This window comes from Eptatretus burgeri, chromosome 17, assembly GCF_056783735.1.
Source record: "Eptatretus burgeri isolate ZD-2024b chromosome 17, Ebu_testis_v1, whole genome shotgun sequence".
Taxonomy (NCBI): domain Eukaryota; kingdom Metazoa; phylum Chordata; class Myxini; order Myxiniformes; family Myxinidae; genus Eptatretus; species Eptatretus burgeri.
The window spans coordinates 57,314,636-57,336,088 of NC_140977.1; the positions used below are offsets into that span (position 1 = coordinate 57,314,636).

At 43.7% G+C, this 21,453-nt stretch overlaps 2 protein-coding genes across 4 annotated transcripts in view; both read left to right on the forward strand.

Annotated features, from left to right (window-relative positions):
* The window catches only part of LOC147010206 (choline/ethanolaminephosphotransferase 1-like), a 30,757-nt gene extending 20,819 nt beyond the window's left edge, over nt 1-9,938 (forward strand). For 2 of the 3 annotated variants that reach the window (XM_085863007.1, XM_085863004.1), the window contains one exon: nt 9,294-9,938. In XM_085863007.1, the coding sequence (XP_085719133.1) occupies nt 9,294-9,428 (135 nt within the window). In that variant the 3' untranslated portion in view covers nt 9,429-9,938. The remainder of the gene's footprint in view (nt 1-9,293) is intronic. The other variant, XM_085863006.1, reaches the window with a different exon arrangement.
* Nucleotides 9,939-16,057: 6,119 nt separating this feature from the next.
* The window catches only part of SPON1 (spondin 1), a 42,566-nt gene continuing 37,170 nt past the window's right edge, over nt 16,058-21,453 (forward strand). The window contains exon 1 of the mRNA XM_085860758.1: nt 16,058-16,706. Within this exon, the coding sequence (XP_085716884.1) occupies nt 16,229-16,706 (478 nt within the window). The 5' untranslated portion in view covers nt 16,058-16,228. The remainder of the gene's footprint in view (nt 16,707-21,453) is intronic.

Genomic DNA, 21,453 nt, shown 5'->3' on the forward strand with positions numbered 1-21,453 from the left:
TTTTGGAATTTGCTTTGAGATACGACACTTGGATCATTATCACAAGCAACCTTTGTCCTCTTTTTTTGACTCTGTTGGAGAATAAATCTCCAATGAGTTGTGCTGATGAGATAATAGGGAATTGGGAGGTAATCGAGACTTGTATCTTCAAACACATGAATCTCTTTCCAGCCACTCACTCACTCACTCACTCACTCACTCACTCACTCACTCACTCACTCACTCACTCACTCACTCACTCAAGCGTATCAATGTTTCGTTCTTTCGACATGGGCTCGAAAGTTGAAATTTTGCTTTTCAGGATTCTAGGAAAGAAATAATAACCAGAAGGGCACTCGGTAGAGTGCAGACCTCCACCGCGCAATGCATGATCCATTAGAACATATCAGGCCCAATAAATATATCGTTTTGAGCCCTATCTCTCAATGGTGAAGAATCACTTAAATAATTCTAGTATCCGGATCCGGATCTTCACCAAAATCTAATCAGTTTGTCCTTGTCACCACCAAACCTGTCCACAAAATTTCATCCAGATCCATCCACAACTTTTTGAGATGTCCAGCACACAAACAAACACAAATGAAATTGCTCGTTGAGCAAGGAATTGCCGGAATAACTTTGTCATATCTCCATGATCTCTGAAAAAACAAAAAACCTGGAAATCAATTTGGTTCTTATAAGTCGATAGTGCTACTGTTTAATGAGTTATAGCACTTAGTTTGGTCATGATCATCACTTGGAAATCAATCGGACTTGAAATGGCGTTTTTATCACAATTTGAAATTTTTGACCTGAACACCCCCCCCCCCGACATTCGACCCCCGACCGATAAGAAGGGTGTTGGTGTGACACCCCAAATGAGACATATGGTTGGATGCAGAATTGGAAGATGCACATTTTAGATTTGGTTTGAAGTCGATACGACCATTTTAGCGGACGTTATTGCGAAAATAAGAATTTTGGTTTTTCGGTGACCTTGACCTTGACCTTGACCTTTGACCTAGATTCAACAAAAACGACAAGTGTCTAAGTTGGACCATGGCCGACATCTGTACCCAGCTTGGTCATGATCGCTGAAACAGTGTAGCTGCTACAGGGAAAACAAACACACAAACAAACAGACAGACAGACACACAGAATGACACACACAACTGACCAACATCATTGCTGAAATTCAAAGGATTCCGGCAATTAGCAAACAGAGAGATATGAAAACATAACCTCCTTCACCTTCGGTGGCGGAGGTAATAAAAATCACAAAACGGTCTCCAAATGTTTGTCAACAGAAATATCCAACAACAAAATTCAGCTGGTGCAGCCTCTCTCACGCTCATAGAGGGTCACATGACCAAAGACATAGCACATCACATGATCTTGCACGGTGCATGATGGCTTTCTCAGGGAGCTGGTGTTTCGAGGTTTTATGGCGGTATGATTAGAGAAGTGTCTCTGGGATTTTATCATTTAAGGACGGTGGACAGTGTGAAGAAGCTGGAAACGAGCGTAAACAGGCATGCCTTCTTCCTTGCATGACATATTAGCGGTTACTCCCGCCCTCCGGTCCCTTCTCGGCCCACCTTCGGTGCGCAATATGCTCCGGCACAGTCTTGGAAAGTCACTTTATAATTTTTGTCATTTTTTTTGAAAGAAATTTGATTGATCACAACATATCAGACTCCATATCATAAGATAAAGGAATCTGATTTGTAATACTGGCTACTATCGAAGGCGACAATTTCCACCACATATCAATTTTGGAGTAATGGTGACATCCACGTTTGCTCCATTATAAGTAAAGATTAAAAAAAAAAAATGTCTCCACCGCCGAAGTCGCCAGAGGCATTATGTGTTCAGGTTGTCCGTCTGTGCATCTGTGCATCCGTGATAGGTTTTCATTCCCGCGATAACTTAAGAACGGCTGAAGGGATCAAAGTCAAACTTGGTACAAGTATGTATAATAACGTTCAGATAAACTGATTAGATTATGGGGTCAAGATGGTCAAACGTGATATTTGAGAACAGCTAAAGGGATTTAAATCAAACCTGGTACAAGTATGTATAATGATGTAATAATGTTGGCGGAGGCATATCTGGTGACGTCGCGACATGGAAGATGTCCCTTCTGGTTTCTGATGTTTTTGTGTTTCAGTAAGTTTTTTTGTTTTTTTTCAATTGTCGGTTATTTTGTAATCTGGAGAGGATAAAATGGATCCAAACTGAAACATTCAAAACTGACCTTTTATACAACCAATCGTGAACAAATCTTTAACTTCTAATTATTAAGCAGCGAATGCGATTTGATGAATTACCCGGTAGTTTCTGTAAAGGTAGCCACACCTTGCTATTGGGAATTGCTCAAAGGAAAGTATGTTTCACAGCCAGTGTAGGACTCAAATAACTACGACCACTACAACGACTACTTTAACGGGCTGACCAGACTTAACATGTGATTTGTAAGGTGATATGAGAAACATATAACTTGGTTCCAGCTGCAACTCACCGACTCTTCATGAAAGAGCCTGTGGGATCATTAACGCCGACCAAGGACCAGTGTTGTCAGACGGGTCCTCCGACTTGACGCGTTTCCGAAGAATGGCGCACACACTGATGTCAAGTGCTCGAGTGACAGTTTCGAGCTGTTTTGAGATTCAAACCCAGGGTACTAGACAGCTGCAAGGTGAGTGAGCAAACCTCTGAGCTTTCCAGGCAACCCACAAGGAAGGCTTGGCTTCCTCACCAGAAATCGCTGCAAATTCACGGAATTAAATTTACCGTCCGATGGTGTGTTCTTATTTTCGATATGATAATGTGGAATAATAATTTATTTCGGTCGAATTTCTTATTCATGACGTTTGTTTTCGCACTGATTGTGTGTTCGAGTGGTTCGAGACTCGTTCCTTTCTCCAGTCGCTGTTGTGGATTTGATTGCCATGGCTTCTCATTCTTGCCAACCCATACTTAGCAAATGTGGTGAGTACACCAAACAACCCTCAGCCTGGGTTTAAGGAGGCCTTAGTCCTGCAATGGACTGAAAAAGGACGGTCCAAGGTCATCTGGTGCTATTAAAAAGGCCTATCGTCGTATTACGACGACTGCTTGAGAACCTCGCGGACAAAACAAACATCGTTCACTTGTTTAAACTTGTTTTTCAACATTTTGTTTGTTCAACAGTTTTAAGCCTCTACATTAGGCATGTCTACAAAGTTTTTGCTTTTTGAGTTTTAAAATTAACAATTAACATTATAAATGGAAATAAACCATGTGTTCCTGATGTAGCGTCTTCAACAGGTTGTTGGATGTGACGACAGAATTTGTTTCATTGAGTCGCACTCGATCTGGAAGAACATTATTGTAAAAGGAAAAGTTGGTTTTGCACCAACCGCTCCCGTCGAGACAGAATCACGAAGAGGAAAACTATCTCGAGATGAAGATGCCTCTAATGTCTTAATTGGTGTTATATTTATCCCTTGGGAAAGCTGGAGACAATTCTTCAACAGAATCATGCACAGATTAATCCCATCTTGTCTTCGGTTATCCGACCCTTCTTCCTGCCCCCTGAATCCCGTGGTGAGGCAGTTGCTCTGAAACAAACCTGCACTCTCTTCCTGGAAGGCAAATCCAACCGAAGGCAATCTCGGTGCATTCCACAAAGCCCACAACAAAGGTGTGTCCACTCAGGAGAGTCAGAAAACATCTGTCCAACCTCAGGAATATCGTATGGAATACTTAGGAAGTTTGAGAGGAATTTCCTTTCCCAGTTTAATGGCACGGACTCGTGGAAATTCCACGTGATGCAAAATGTGACTTCAAGTCCTCAACCCCAAGTCTTCAAGCCCTCTCCCCCCCAAAGCTTCAACCCCCAATTCCCAAATATGTCCCTTCTCTGCCCCCAACTCCCCACTCGAAATCTCTGTCCTCCACAACACCTTTCTTATTCAAGTCCTCAAGCCCCCCTCCCAACCACAAGTCCTCAACAGATCAGGTCAGGAATGGGAGCACGCGCCGTAACAGTGCATCACTGCATCCACTTTCGACCAGTACTCCAGGGGCTTCCGTCTGGCTATCCCACAGGTAGATGCCTGGCCCATCCCCATCTCCCTGAGATTCTGATCAAATTCCTGCAACCACGAGCCATGTGGTCAGCCCGTTGGCCTCCAAAACTCAAGGGGCTCCCTCACTGAGAGAATCTGGTGAGCAGGATCAGCCTCAGGAAAATGAGACACGTGTCCATACAGCTGCAGCCGATGCTCACGGACTATTACACGTAACAAATCTCATCTGAGTCTCTCTGAGCAACCGCTCGTTGGACAAAAACTCTGACCAGCGATAGCCAAGGATTCTCCGAAGAGACCTTGTATCGAAGGAGTTAAATCTCCATCTCAGATCCTTGGTCAGAGTCCAAGTTTCACATCCATAGAGCAAGACTGGAAGCACCAAGGACATGACTCAGACTTTCATCCTCTTGCATCAGGTACTGACAGCACAACACCCCATGATCCACTGAATATATGACTCCCCAGGCCTGACCCAGCCGTCAACTGCTGGCGCACAACATGGCGAGACATGAATATCACTGCCAAGGTAAGTAAATATCTCTGTGACCTCAACATCCTCACCACAAACAGGTACAGACAAGATAACAGCATCCAAGATGTCACTGAATGCCTGGATCTCAGTTTTGATCCAGGAAACCTGTAATCCCAGTGACATCGACTCCCCATTCAGCTCCTCAAGGGCCCCAAAAAGGATATCTAGAGTCTCTGCAAAGATGACCGCATCGTCTGCGATATCAAGGTCAGAGATCTTGACATTCCCAAGCAATGCACCGCAGCTTGATCTTTCTGATATCCTCCCCAAAATCCAGTCCATACAAGTGCAGAAAAGTGTGAGAACCAGTACACACCCCCTGACAAACTCCAGTAACAACTGGAAATAAGTCAGAGATGGTATCACCACATCTCACAGCACTGTCAGCACCAGAGTATAGTTCAGACATCAGATCGATCAGTTTTGGTGGCACCCCACGAAGACCAAGAATCCTCCAGAGGGCATCCCGATTCACTGAATCAAACGCTTTACAGAGATCAACATAGGCTGCAAGCAGCCCCCGCCAAAACTCTCAGCACAGATTGATAGATAGACAGACAAACAGATAGAACAGACACATATACATACAGAAAGACACACAGAGATAGATTGAGCAGACACCGACAAATAGAGACACACACAGATATGTGTGTGTAATGTATTGTTGCGAATTCGCGCCGGCCGGCGGGCGATCGGCCGCGTAACTCGAATCGTGACCGCGTCGCCCACCGGTCGGACAATTCAGTCGTGACCCTCCTTGGAACTACCGCCAGGAGCTAGTCACTGGTGGGGTTTTAACCTCACCACGATCGTGCCAATTGGCCACCCGCGCAGGATAGGGTTGCTCGCTAAATTTGACCTACCTAAGTACCTGCACGAGTAGTCGACCGGGCGATCGTACCTCGCCGCAGGTCGGCCTAGGACACGGACCGCTTAAGCGGTCCGTTCCGTGCTGCAGTGACAACAGAGCGGTGTTATCGCCGACCTCGACAGATGTGATTCTGTTTACCAGGTGCTTACACCCCTCTACCAATTTCTTCCGTGATGCAAGATGGCACTTTCAAAACAGGGAAGAGGACGCAACGAACGGGGAACAGTTCAATACGCACATTTATTAGACATTACTCGTATTTACAGTCACAGCAATGAATCATGCACGTATGTACAGTCAAAGCAAGCAGATAAAAGAATTACCACCGAATAAAGCGGTTTATTCGCACACACAGTCACTTAAACAAGTCTACTTACTGGACGGCGCACCACATGCATTTATACAAAAAGCAAAGAAAAGCCACCCCCAAAGACAAGGGTGGCAGACAGATCCGTGGACCGAATGTGACATGGAGCCTGGATGAACGGTCAGGCCCACGAGACCGAAGGGTCTTACCCGTGCCCTCGTGGCGCGATGGTGGTCAGGTTGCGACGTCTACTCCCCCACGGCCTGGCGTGGCCGCGCCTGTCCTTGGCCACCTGGCTTGGTCGGCGAGCTCTCTCCGGCGTTCTCCACCCGGATGCTCAGGCTCGCGCCACACAGCAGGCACCACGGAACGGACGGGGTTACCGGCGCTCTCTCAGCGTGGATGCTTGGTATGGGGGGAATTGCTGGTGCTCTCTCAGCACGTCGATACTCTCTCAGCAGGTCAATGCTCTCTCAGCGAGACGGGGTTACCGGCGCTCTCTCTGCGCGGATGCTCGGTATGGGGGGAATTGCTGATGCTCTCTCAGCACGTCGATGCCCTTTTAGCGAGTTGACGCTCGAACGAGCACCCTGGACCGCCTTGGCTCCAGCAAACTCTCCCTGGCTGTGGTCTCCACTTTGCCCTTTTTCCCAGCGGTGGTCTCCATGTTGCCCTCTGGTTTGCCTCCGAGCCCCTCTCCGCATCCCTGCTCTGTTCACCAACTCTCGGTCTGACACCACGACCGTCTCCCCACAACCGGCTGTCTTGAGCTCCGTCTCTCGAAAACTGAACCCAGACTGACTTGTAACTGATCGCGAGCTCGTCTCCCCCACCACTGACTTCGAGCTCTGTTCACCAACACTGGCAACCGACCCACCGACACTTCTCTCGACACTGCCTCAAGCTCCGTAAAACCGACTGGCTCTGAGCTCCGTTCTGCTCGCCCTTTTATATGGCCGGGGAAGAGAGAATCGACCCCTGACCCTTGACCTCCAACCCCGGCAAAGCCGACGTGGTAGAAATCACCAAAACACTCGCTCGACAGCGTGACCCCTGACCCCGGCAGAGCCGATGTGTGTAATTCACCAAGGCTTCGCCTCGACAGCGCGGCTTCGTCCCGGCCGAGCCTATGTGTGTAAATCACCAAGGCTTCGCTTCGATAGCACGGCTTCTGACCCCGGCAAAGCGGACGTCGCGGGAATCATCGGAGTGCTCGTCCTGACAGCGTGAACTCCGACCCCGGCAAAGCGGACGTGGTAGAAATCATTGGAGCGCTCGTCCTAACAGCGTGACCCCTGACCCCGGCAGAGCCGATGTGTGTAATTCACCAAGGCTTCGCCTCGACAGCGCGGCTTCGACCCCGTCGAGCCGATGTGTGTAATTCACTGAAGCTTCGCCTCGACAGCACGGCTTCTGACCCCGGCAAAGCGGACGTCGCGGGAATCATCGGAGCGCTCGTTCTGACAGTGTGAACTCCGACCCCGGCAAAGCGGACGTGGTAGAAATCATCGGAGCGCTCGTCCTGACAGCGTGAACTCCGACCCCGGCAAAGCGGACGTGGTAGAAATCATCGGAGTGCTCGTCCTGACAGCGTGAAATGGCGTTGTCTCCGGGATGGAGGTGAAGCGATGTTTGCGGGGTGGCGTTGTTGATGGTGGTGAAGGGAGAAGGGCGAAGGTGGTGGTGGTTTGGTTGTGGTTGTTTGGGAACGATGTTGGTGGTGGCGATTTGGTTGCTGTGGGCGTCGTTTGAGAATGGTGGTGAAGCAATGTTTGCGGGGTGGAGTTGTGGAGGTAGAGGCGAAGGTGGTGGTGTTTGAGTTGTCGTTGTTTGGGAATGATGTTGGTGGTGGTGATTTGGTTGTTGGGGGATGATTGGTCCAAAATAATGTTAGAGAAAAGAAAAACGGCAATCTCAAAGCGTCGCAGTCCGGTGAACACAAATAAAGCCTCTAAACAACGGTGGGGAACTATCTGCACATAAACTTACCGGCATAACTGATCTAAGGACCTTTCTGGTGTTGTGCAAATTTCTACAGCCGTAATAATAATTATATATATATATATGCATTTGGGATTCACCTGAACCTCTGCTTGTAATCTGCTAGCATGCCCAACTTGGACTGTGCCTGAATACAGAGCCCATACTGCTCACTTATTCTTCATTACCTCTGCCACCGAAGGTGAAGGTGGTTCTGTTTTTTCACCCCTTTCTATCTGTTTGTTACTTGCAAAATCGAAGATTTTTCAACTATATTGGTCAGTTGATTTTATTATTCTGTCTTTTGTTTGTCTATCTGTGTCTGTCAATCGCCGACAGGTCACAATTCTAAACCGATCATCATGAAACTTTACCAAATTGTAGAGGTAGTCTCAACTGAGAAGCCTATTGATTTTGAGGTCAAAGGTCATCTTGAGGTCAAATTTATAAAATTGTCAATTATCTGATTGACTTGAAATTTGAAGATGATTTGCATATTGCGTCACTGAATTTGGAAACCAACTATTTGAGGACAAAAGGTCAAAGGTCAACTCGAGAGCAAACATCTAGTCAATTTTCAACTGAAAAATTGTCAGTTTACATCCTATTGACTTGAAAATTTAACAGCAATTGCATAGTCAATCGGTGAATTTGGAAAACCATTATTTTTGAGGTCAAAAGGTCAAAGGTCAACTTTCATCATCGTCCAGTTTAAATCAAATTCCATCTGAAAAATCGTCGGTTTTCATCCGATGAAGCAGCAATTGCATAGATCATCACTGAATCTGGAAACCAACTATCTTTGAGGTCAAAAGGTCAACTCAAGGTCAAACTCCTAAAATCATCAATTTCAATCTGAAAAGTAATCAATTTTCATCCGATTGAGCTGAGCTTTGATTAAGATTGTCAATTTTAATTTTAATTAAATGGACAATTTGATGTATCCATGGCAACCTTTGGAGAGGGGGTGGATTTTGCAAGTATCGTGCTCTGAACGTCGTCTTTTTCTTGTTTGTTTTTCTGTGAGTAGGATATCTCAAAAAGTTGTCGACAGATTCGGACGAAGTTTGGGTGTGTGCCAAGGCCAAATTGATTAGTTTTTGGTGAATATCCAGATCTGGATCCAGGTACTAGAATTTTTTAAAGTGGTTCTTCACCGTTGAGAGATCGTTCCAAAAACGATACATAGCATCGTATCTCAAAAAGTTGACGGATTCGGATGAAACTTTGTGGACGCATTGGGTGTGTGACAAGGACAGATTAATTCGATTTTGGTGAATATCTGAATTTGGATCCGGATACGATAATTTTTTTAATTTTTTTTTCAAGTGATTATTCACCATTGTGAGATGGGGCCAAAAACGATATGTGTGAACCTGAAAATTGTGTGAAACAAATGTGAACCTGAAAAATTCAGATGTGTTTACATGTTATTCTACCTATGTGTGTTAACTCTTAACACCAAGATGTGAAAGCATTTTGTTTGATCATTTTCAGTTGATGTCCCTTTCCCTTCTTTGTTTCCTCCTCCTTCTCACCACCACCCAGCTTTTGACCTTACTCGATCTTCTGTGGTTTTCCTATTCCGTTTGCTGTCAGATTTCTCAATATCTCCGACTGCCTGTCCTCACTGTGCCAAACTGCGTCTCGATGGCATCCCCAGCGGCCTCGCATGCGGACTGACATTCGGCATCATGTCCAGTGTCAAACTCAGATACTGGGCCGTGCTCTGTTTGAGCCCACCAATGCTCTCATTATGCAGTATATAAATCATAGTAAGCTGATTGTATATTACTGTGCTTTGGGAGATTGTAAAATTAACTCTATATAGTCCGCGTTGTGCCTTTTAAGTCCAAGGTGCTCGCATCAGTGACCTCGATTCAACTGGTGCGGTGTGGTGGGATGGGCGTGGGGGTCAGCTTGCCTCTAGTTAAATGAGTGCGAAAGCCAAAAACTGCTTTGCCAATGTGATTGCAATATCTAAAAGTTTGTGGGTGGAACCAATTGTAGGTGGTGTGCAAGGGCATGGTCAGATTTAGGGGGTGGACCCATTTATGGAATTGTTAATCTGGGAAAAACAAGGGTGCTATGAATGATTTACGATAATCAGTAAACTTTGTGTAGATAAACCAGTGGAGTTCATGAAATTTTTATAATCTATCGATGAAAATAAAATTCTTCATTTCTATCTCATGCATGAGTTTTAGGTTGTGAGTTCTGAGCATTTTATAGGAAGAGTTGACGACGACACTCGTAAAGTGGATGAGAGCAAGTTTGGCACCTTGTCACCTGATTGATAATTATTATCGACGTAAGGCTTGACATGTGCAAGAATGGAACAGGCTGAAGTCAGAAAAGCCTATTAAAGCCAATTTTGTATGATCCTACCACTCACGAGTTCAAGCTTTTGCTTTCTCTCTTTACCTGTCTGAGATGAGATAAGACCTGCGAGAATCTGGAGCAGTGCTCCTTATGGGGCCTTGAGTTGAATCCAAAACATCGTTCGAAAATTAATCGATCAATCGATTTAAAGAATCAATTTCGAGATGATTTCTCAACAATTGTATAAACAGCGTTTGAGCATTGAGGGTTCTCGAGGTGGCTCACTTGTCACCTGAGCAATGGTTATGAGCGTGAACCTGGTCCCAAACTCCATATATGATCATCCACATCTTCCATCATTTGGTTTCAGAAGAACAAGAGGCCATTTGGCCTCTCGTGTCATTGCCACACCCACACCCTGCACCACTACAGGTGGTGCTAATCCAGCTACAGTATTGTTTTGAAATTGGTCACTGGCTTTGACACCAATACATATAATATCTAACATATCTGGAATTGGAATTCCAGATACGGTATTGTCATTGCACACTGTCTGTCCGTCCGTCTCCTATTTCGACTTCTCCGGCCAAACCACTGGGCCAATCCGGCTGAAATTTGGCAGCAACGTTCCACTCCTGACTGATAACGGGGATTACAAAGCTCGTTCCGGTCACCTGACTTTTAAGTAGGTCAAAATTGATTACTTAGTAAATTTCTTGAAAAATCTCCAAACCCACCAGTCAGAATGCTACCAAATTTGGGTTGCAACATTAGGCCAGGGTAGGGATGTTAAATTGCGCAAGTTATGCCGATCACTTTACCGGAAGTGTGTCAAAATGGCCGACTTATTTAATTCTTTGGGAAATCATGTAAATTCCTTCAAAAATCTTCTTTTGCAGACCCACTAGTCAGAATGCTGCCAAATTTGGATTACAACATTGGGCCAAAGCCCAGATAAGCTGCAGATCCAGTGGTCCTATTTTTTTTTTACTACGGACCCTTGGCATCAACAGGCTACATCTATCGAACAAACAGTTTCAAATGGACCACCTCACTGCCATCAGAGCATTTATGTTGCATCAGATGTGGCAATAAATACAAATTGTTGCTCCCAGCTTGCCAGCTCGATGACAGAAGACACCATTTACATTTTTTCTGCCTTCATCCCTACCCCATTTAGAATCCTTTGTGGACACAGGCAACTTGTTAGTTGTAAAATGGGGAGTTTGGTCAGGGTACTGCCCTTTGGAAAAGTGCAACGGTTTGCCCTCCACCCTCATGACATTGGAGTCATGTGGACCTTCGCTGTCCATCCATGGGCCACTGTAGTCACGTGGACCTCTGCCCTCCATCTATAGACCTTGTTCTATGTGTGGTATACCATTTTTGTTGTGCTGTGATTACCATGGAGCGCTGGCTTCTTGGCACAGGCCGGTTTTAGCACAAATGGCCCGATTTAGCAGTGATGGATTTGGAAGGCTCATTGTTATTCTGCCTGAATGTTTGTATTTCTCCTACTTTCTGAGATCCTCTTTTGATGTCTCTGTATATACACTGTCTCTGAGTTTCTATGTATCCAGAATTTCACTTGCCTTTTCTGCTCTGCAAAAATCGTCCCTCTGTGTCATTATCATGATGTGGACACCATCTGTCCAACATTCCAGTTTGGTTAAATCTTTTGCAAATTCAAATTTATATTTTCATCAATGTGCAGGATTCCATTTGTTATCCTTGTTTAATTTCATCAATGTGCAGGATTCCATTTGTTATCTTTGTTTATTATCATCAATGTGCAGGATTCCATTTGTTATCTTTGTTTATTTTCATCAATGTGCAGGAATCCATTTGTTATCTTTGTTTATTTTCATCAATGTGCAGGATTCCATTTGCTATCCTTGTTTACTTTGATCAATGTGCAGGATTCCATTTGTTATCCTTCTTTAATTTCATCAATGTGCAGGATTGCATTTGTTATCCTTGTTTACTTTGATCAATGTGCAGGATTGCATTTGTTATCCTTGTTTAATTTCATCAATGTGCAGGATTGCATTTGTTATCCTTGTTTAATTTCATCAATGTGCAGGATTCCATTTGTTATCCTTGTTTAATTTCATCAATGTGCAGGATTCCATTTGTTATCTTTGTTTATCATCATCAATGTGCAGGATTCCATTTGTTATCTTTGTTTATTTTCATCAATGTGCAGGATTCCATTTGCTATCCTTGTTTACTTTCATCAATGTGTAGGATTCCATTTGTTATCCTTCTTTAATTTCATCAATGTGCAGGATTCCATTTGTTATCCTTGTTTAATTTCATCATTGTGCAGGATTCCATTTGTTATCCTTGTTTAATTTCATCAATGTGCAGGATTCCATTTGTTGTCCTGGTTTAATTTCATCAATGTGCAGGATTCCATTTGTTATCTTTGTTTACTTTCATCAATGTGCAGGATTCCATTTGTTATATTTGTTTATTTTCATCAATGTGCAGGATTCCATTTGTTATCCTTGTTTAATTTCATCAATATGCAGGATTCTATTTGTTATCCTTGTTTAATTTCATCAATGTGCAGGATTCTATTTGTTATCCTTGTTTAATTTCATCAATGTGCAGGATTCCATTTGTTATCCTTGTTTAATTTCATCAATGTGCAGGATTCCATTTGTTATCCTTGTTTAATTTCATCAATGTGCAGGATTCCATTTGTTATCCTTGTTTAATTTCATCAATGTGCAGGATTCCATTTGTTGTCCTGGTTTAATTTCATCAATGTGCAGGATTCCATTTGTTATCTTTGTTTATTTTCATCAATGTGCAGGATTCCATTTGCTATCCTTGTTTACTTTCATCAATGTGTAGGATTCCATTTGTTATCCTTGTTTAATTTCATCAATGTGCAGGATTCCATTTGTTATCCTTGTTTAATTTCATCATTGTGCAGGATTCCATTTGTTATCCTTGTTTAATTTCATCAATGTGCAGGATTCCATTTGTTGTCCTGGTTTAATTTCATCAATGTGCAGGATTCCATTTGTTATCTTTGTTTACTTTCATCAATGTGCAGGATTCCATTTGTTATATTTGTTTATTTTCATCAATGTGCAGGATTCCATTTGTTATCCTTGTTTAATTTCATCAATATGCAGGATTCTATTTGTTATCCTTGTTTAATTTCATCATTGTGCAGGATTCCATTTGTTATCCTTGTTTAATTTCATCAATGTGCAGGATTCCATTTGTTGTCCTGGTTTAATTTCATCAATGTGCAGGATTCCATTTGTTATCTTTGTTTACTTTCATCAATGTGCAGGATTCCATTTGTTATATTTGTTTATTTTCATCAATGTGCAGGATTCCATTTGTTATCCTTGTTTAATTTCATCAATATGCAGGATTCTATTTGTTATCCTTGTTTAATTTCATCAATGTGCAGGATTCCATTTGTTATCTTTGTTTAATTTCATAAATGTGCAGGATTCCATTTGTTATACTTGTTTAATTTCATCAATGTGCAGGATTCCATTTGTTATACTTGTGTAATTTCATCAATGTGCAGGATTCCATTTGTTATCTTTGTTTAATTTCATGAGGTGCATTAATCCATTTGGTAACTTTGTTTAATTTCCTAAATGTGTATATATATATATATATATATATATATATATATATATATATATATATATATATATATATATATATATATATGAGCCTGGTGTTGGCGCAGTGGTTAGGGCAGCGGCTTGGGATCCAAAAGGTCCTGAGTTCAAGCCCCATTGGGCCACTGAATTAATACACCAGGTGGTTGACTCAGCCTGTCATCCTTCCGAGGTCGGCGAAATGAGTACCAGTGTATACCCCGGTTAAAATAGGTGTACCATATCCCTGTGTCATAAGAGGCGACCAGGGTTGCGTCAGGAAGGGCATCCGGCGTAAAACATGTGCCAAATCACTATGCGGATCATACGGATGATCCGCTGTGGCGACCCCGAACGGGAGCAGCCGAAAGAAGAAGAAGATATATATATATATATATATATATATATATATATATATATATATATATATATATATATATATACATTATAATGACACGAGAGATATATATATATATAATGACACGAGAGGCCAAAACATTATGACCACCTGCCTAATATGCTGTTGGTCCTCCGTGTGCCGCCAAAACAGCGCCGATCCACCGAGGCATGGACTCTAAGACCCCTGAAGGTGTCCTGTGGTATCTGGCACCAAAACATTAGCAGCAGATCCTTCAAGTCCTGTAAGTTGCGAGGTGGAGCCACCATGGATCGGACTTGTCGGTCCAGCACATCCCACGGATGCTCAATCGGATTGAGATCTGGAGAATTTGGAGGCCAGGGCAACACCGTGAACACTTCATGTTCCTCAAACCATTCCCGAACAATGTGTGCAGTGTGGCAGGGTGCATTATCCTGCTGAAAGAGGCCACTGCCATCAGGGAATACCATTGCCATGAAAGGGTGTACCTGGTCTGCAACGATGTTTAGGTAGGTGACACGTCAAATTGACGTCCACATGAATGGCCGGACCCAGGGTTTCCCAGCAGAACATTGCCCAGAGCATCACACTCCCTCCACCGGCTTGTCATCTCCCACAGTACATCCTGGTGCCATCACTTCCCCAGGTAAACGGCGCACACGTACACGGCCATCCACGTGATCTAAAAGAAAATGTGACTTATCGGACCAGGCGACCTTCTTCCACTGCTCCTCGGTCCAGTTCCGACGCTCACGTGCCCATTGTGGGCACTTTCGACGGTGGACAGGGGTCATCATGGGCACTCTGACAGTCTGTGGCTACGCAGCCCCATACGCAGCAGGGTGCAAGGCACTGTGGATTGTGACACATTCCTCCCATAACCACCATTAAAATTTTCTGTGACGAGCCACACTAGACCTTCTGTCGGTTCGGACCAGACGGGATAGCCTGCGTTGCCCTCGCGCATCGATAAGCCTTGGGTGCCCAACACCGTCGCCGTTTTGTGGTTTGTCCCTCCTCGGACCACTGTTGGTATGTACTCACCACTGCTGACCGGGAGCACCCCACAAGCCTTGCCGTTTCAGAGATGCTCTGACCCAGTCGTCTGGCCATAACAATTTGGCCCTTGTCAAAGTCGCTCAGGTCTTTACTCCTGTCCATTTCTCCTGCATCCAACACATTAACTTCAAGAACTGACTGGTCACTTGCCGCCTAATATATCCCACCCCTTGACAGGTGCCATTGTCACAAGATAACCAATGTTATTCACTTCACCTGGCAGTGATCATAATGTTTTGGCTCATCAGTGTGTGTATATATATATATATATATATATATATATATATATATATATATATATATATATATATATATATATATATATATACACACACACACACACACACACACACACACACACACACACACACACACACACACACACACACACACACACACACACACACACACACACACACACACACACACACACACACACACCATGGCGAGGCTCGTGTAAGAACTAAGAATTTGCTTAAACTATTAAATGTGGAGTATTTTCTTCCTTTCCGTAAATATATAATAGATCCAAATAAATATTTGTGTCCCGGAGTGAGGCAAAGCTTAAACAAAACAATCTCCGTCACTTCACACCCGTTTCCAATCTCTTCTCCTCTCCCTCTCCCCCTCTCTTTCCTCCCCCCATTTTCCTTTTCCCACTCCCCTGTCTGTCTCCCCCTCTCTTCCTCTGCGTCTCCCTGTCGCCCACTCTATGTGCTTTACTCCCTCTTTCTCTTTCCCTCTCCCCCACCCTGTCTGTTTTTCTCCTCCTCCCCCCATGTCTCTCTCGCTCCACCCCCCCTCCCCACACCATATATGTTTGGCCCTCTGTCTGTTCTTTCTCCCTCCCTCTCTCTATTTCATCCCCTCCATTCCCACATCATTCTTCCCCTCCCGCCCGACAATCTTCCTGTCCCCCCGCCCCCCCTCTCAATATCCCTCTCCTCCCCCTTGTTGTCTTTTCTGCTGATCAGCACGCATATATCTCTCTCTCTCTCTGTCTGTGCATCACTCGATACTCTGTCTCTGTGGGGAGTACTCTGTGTCTCTCCATGTGGGTCTAACTCTCCATTTGTACTCCCACAATGTTTCTCACTTTCTCTCTGTTTTTATTCTACGTTTCATCCGTGGCTCAACATGGAGACCAAAAGCAGATGGAAGGGGTCAGGAGTGGAGAGACAATCGGCCAGAAAAGAGAGTCTGGGAGGGAGATGGTGGGATCAGAAGAACGAGGAGCAATGATGAGGAAAGAAATGGGAAGAGGAGGAGCAGGAGAAGAAGAACAACGTAAAGCCATGATGATCAAGGAGGTGGAAAGATTAGAGGAACGAGGAGTGATGATGGAAAAGGAAACGGGAGCATCAGAAGGAGAAGGAAAAGCAATGATGGTGAAGGAGATGGAAGAGCGAGGAGCGGTTGAGGACCGGGTGTCTGGGGATGGTGGTTGTGGACGGTTAGTGCGTGCAGGAGCTGCGCTCGAACGAGCTGGTGGGCGAACAGATGCTTTTAATTTGAGGTTGGATGGTGCCCCGGAGTACTACAGGCCTGGACACACGTACACAGGTATGGTATCCACAAACTGGTTTTGGGTATGTGCAGTCCGTGGGTAATGTCACCTCGTTCTTCTATGAGCCTCGACATCTAATTCCATGCACGACAAGTTTATACATAGGTTTTGTTGTACCACATTACTTTGTTGTGCCTTGGACTTAAGTATCTCATTCATCGAGCTTTCTGAACGTTCATGAACCCCCGAAACAGTATATTGAAGACCGGTGTCCGTAAAGAGTCCTTGAAGGCATTCCCTGGTCAGTCTGAATTTCCTTTGACCACTTGAAGGATTGACAATTCGAGTTGTGTGTGGTGTGAGGCTGAATATTGAGGGCACACACGTTGTATGAAAACAACTCCTTGTTGCACCCTGATGATCGCAGAGCTACATGACCTGCTTAGCCAGGGTTTGATAATCGCCAAGAGATCCTGGTGTCCGTACTCAAGGGCCATGTGTACAACAAACAGGCCCGTCGTTTGTCCAGGGTTCACACTTCGAAACGGAAAAGTGAAATTTGGTTTGTGTATTATTGGAGTGTAGATCAACTCATTTACTTTATGGAAGAGTTTAATTTGATATTAGGAGAATAGATCAAGGGTTTTGCAAATCGTGAGTCCGCAGGTGTACTTTGTGCTGCAAGACGTGATGTGACGCAGATGTTGGTGCTACTGTTATGTCACAGTTGGTGCTCTGAACAAAGTGCTGTGATGATTTCATGGCTGGTTTTCTGAACTTAGTGCTATGGTGATGTCCTGGCCGGTTCTCAAAACAAATTGCTATTATCACATCACAGCCGGTTCTCAACGAAGTACAACTGTAATGTCAAAGCATATACAGTCTGCAAAGCTCTTTCTCACCACTGACTCACTCATATAAATGTTCAGGACTTTATAGGTGAACTAGGAAGCTGAAGTTTCATGTACTGCTATAACCCAAAGCCAAGATACTAGGAAAAAAAATACTGGTGCTAAATATCCATAAGCGAAAATATCTTTAAATAAAAATTGGTCAGTACAGCTTCACAGAGTGTCACATGACCCAAGACCATGGCATGTCACGTTATCTTAAGGCCCGGTCACACCTTGACGTTTTAGCTAGCGATGGCAACGTATTAAAATGTATGTAAAACGCTGGCTTACGTTGAACTTTTGATGTTTTTTTTTAAAGATTCGGACGTATTCATAGCGACTTGGTCTTATGTATAACGCATTGGTAACGGACACAGAACGTTTCGTTGTGTTATAGATAACTTATACCAACGAATGCTGAACCTGTTGTCGGCCTACACAACCTATACCCAACGATAGTCTAACTTAGGCATAGCGCATTGCACGCATCGCCGACGATGTCGTGACGTAGCCTATTAAAAGGCTGACGCACAACGATTCGAATCATAACTGCCGTAGAAATGGAAGTGTCAACATCGCGGTCACACCTTGGCGATCTTCCCAGCGTATGCCGACCTAAGAAAAATGTGTCTAAAACGTTGGGGCATGTCAAATACGGAATGAGTAAGTTTGGTATACGTGAGTAGAACGCTAAAGTACGCTATCATACGTCGTAGTAAGTAGAGTACGTCAAGAAATTTTAAACATGTTCAAAATTTTACGACGTACTCGGCGTATGACATACGTTCCGCATGCGATGGGGATAAGTTGTACACACGATATGCGGACGCTTACACACGTCTACAAAGGCTACTTATAAGCTACTCATAAGTCGAAACACGTCGCGGTAATGTCTTTTTTACGCAAAACTTATTTCTAACTTATGTTTGATGTGCTTTGAACCAATTCTTTACATAGTCCCAACACACATTGACGTATGTAGACGTATTCCAATGATGTCCTCCGGTCGACAAAAAAAATAAATGAACGTGTTTCTAACTTACAACTGCCATATAAAGACGTGTTCCCAGCGGTTTTGGGAATTGGTATATAAAAATGGTGTTCATAAAAGGGGAACCCAACAGTGTTTTCGAGTCCTTTTTGAGTCGATGTCAGCAGTAACAGTATCATTATTAGTATTAGTAGTAGTTTGTTCATGTTGGCAGTAGTAGGTGAGTATGAGGGGGAGGGTGTGGGTTATGATGGATCCTCCTTGCGTCCGCGTGTCCACGGGTAGGAGACATCTTTGCACCATTGTTCGAAGTTCTTCGTGGCAAATTTTTTTATGGGGCTTTTTCAACAATGAGCTATGGCTTGTTTTTACGATTTAGGTCTATTCATAACGGGTTGGACAAATGCACAATTAACTAATAATGTGCATAGAGCGCTTCGATAACTCATAGATACGGTATACCAACGAATAATTATCGTGTAGCCGGCGTTCACAAACTATGCCCAACGATAGCCTAACTTATCCATATCGTGCGGCAGTTTATCTTTGCCGATGACGTAGGGTTTGCTATTCATAGGCTGCCACTCAACGATTTAAATGGCTGCATCTCCACTATTGAAAGTAGACGCTTGCGCTCAACAATTGGATTTTTTTTACACTCAACGACTTTTAAACGGTACCACTCAGCTATTTTCATTGTTTACAATGAATGATTTAAATTGCTGTCACTCGCCTGTGTTTTTTGACGCTGGGGTTTGGAAATTTGAAGCGTTTCTTCTGATCGTGTTAAAACGCTCAAACTCGACTATTTTAAATAGACGCTGCCGATGGACAATTGGAATCATAGCCAAGCTAGACATCGAAGTGTGAACATCCTCGTCATGCCGAAGAAAAGTTTGAAGAATGCTGCAAATAAGTGTCGTGGCCGTGGACGTGGATGTTGACGCAAGGACGATCCATTATACCGACGTCTTTCAGCCTATGAGTAACTTAAAAGTAACGTATTCAACGTGTGCCAGCGTTTTAGAAATTTTTTTCAAAAATCGGCATACGTTGGCTAAAACGTCAAGGTGTGACTGGGCCTTTACACAGGCATGATCGCTCCCCAAGGGAGTGGGTGTTTCTCAGGTTTATGGTAGTATGTTTGGAGAAGTGTCTGGTGCTTGTCGGTGTTTTATGTACGATGTACGGTGAGTGGTAAGTTGTAAACATGGGCGTACAGGTTTTGCTCCCCCCCCTAAAAGCCAGTGTAGGTTTTATAATTCGGGCATAAAAATATCAGGATGACAAAATATCTTGAGATGATAAAATATCGCGAGATGATGGAATGGTGACAGCTTGTGATATTAAAAACTCATGTGAATCGTTATGTGTTTAACCATTTTTAAAATTATCAATTATAATCTCTTTGGGATTAAAATAATGGTAAAAATACGAAAAAAAAAATATCCAATTTATTATACATCTGAGAAGTGGCTGCTCTACCTGACTCTCGAGGCTTCACCTGCCCTCAAACACTTAGAAAAATGACGTATTTCCATCCTTGAATGCATGTTCCGCAATCACGCATACACGAACACAAATGGCTGATGGTAGAGAAATCACCAGCATGTTACGGTGGGGGCAAAGAAGCCGTACAGGGCCCTGGGACCTCTGAAGATCTGATCAGAAGGATTCTCAACGACTTGTGATCAGCTGTTCATGTTGCCGGATTATCTTGATGGAAGGTCATATACTTGTATTACTGCTGTGGAAACCGTCCGCGACTCCGGGACTTCATGAGCAGGTACGTTCTCACCGACCTTCGGGTGAAGCTGTACCACGTCTCAGGATTTATTGGCGGCGGTTCATTGAGGGTGGTTCAGATGTTTTTGTCGGATGTTCCTGTCGCCGAATAACTATTTTGAGTTACCCATTATGAAATGGCTGTTAGTTACCCATTACAAAAAAAAATTGGCTCTAATTTAAAAAAAAACACGTTAATACGGCAAACGGCTCGGAAATCGGGTGTTATTTCACAACAACTTGCTCAGAATGATGAAGCACGAACCACTCGCTCAGGTTGACGTGGCGTGGCAAAAGTGTCCACAATGACTAAACGATTCGCCCAGAATGACGTAGCACGGTACCACTATCGACTGCAAAGCGCTTGGCAATTGGCTTAAGCACTCAAGCAAGCAGTCCAATTAAATGGTTGATAAGGAACGGCTGGCCAGGCTGTGGCTGCTTCCCATATATTAAATGTAGAACCACCATGGAGACAGCGCAAATGTTATAACTATTTTTAAACATCCATTTTTCACCAGATTTGCTTTTATTTCCTCCAGAGCACCTCGTGAAACCTCCAAAGACATGGACACTGATGTGGCAGATGCTATGGATAAGCAGTCCTTTTGGGGGGCATGGCGTGAGGTCTCTCAGTGAATGCATTAAATCATATAGCTAAATGAACCTGGTTAATTTTGGCACATTCCTAATTTTTTTTGTTCACTCAATATTTTCCAAACAGTAGAAAAAGAAAAGTTTAAGGCTTTTGAAATTTTACATTTTCTTGAGTATCTATGGAGGAGGAGGAGGAGGGAACATAGCTGTGCTTGCTTGAAGGAAATAGGTACATCAGTTTAGTTATAAGACTCGTGATTTCTTTAAATTATCAGATTTCACAACAGATTTTTGACTTAGTCTGGACGACATCCAATCCTCCAAAACCGAAATAATATTTCGATGATGTACTTCAATTCGTCTGTGAGAGTGAATTGTGGAAAATAGTATCATATAATGCATGAAATCGCTCCAAGTTCCTAATTTTAAAACTACTGTACTTACCAAAGCGATGTATTCAGCGATTCATAGATGATGAAAGAGGCATTCGATATGAGTGAAAAATTTTGTTGTTGCGTTGTTGTTGTTGTTGCGGCC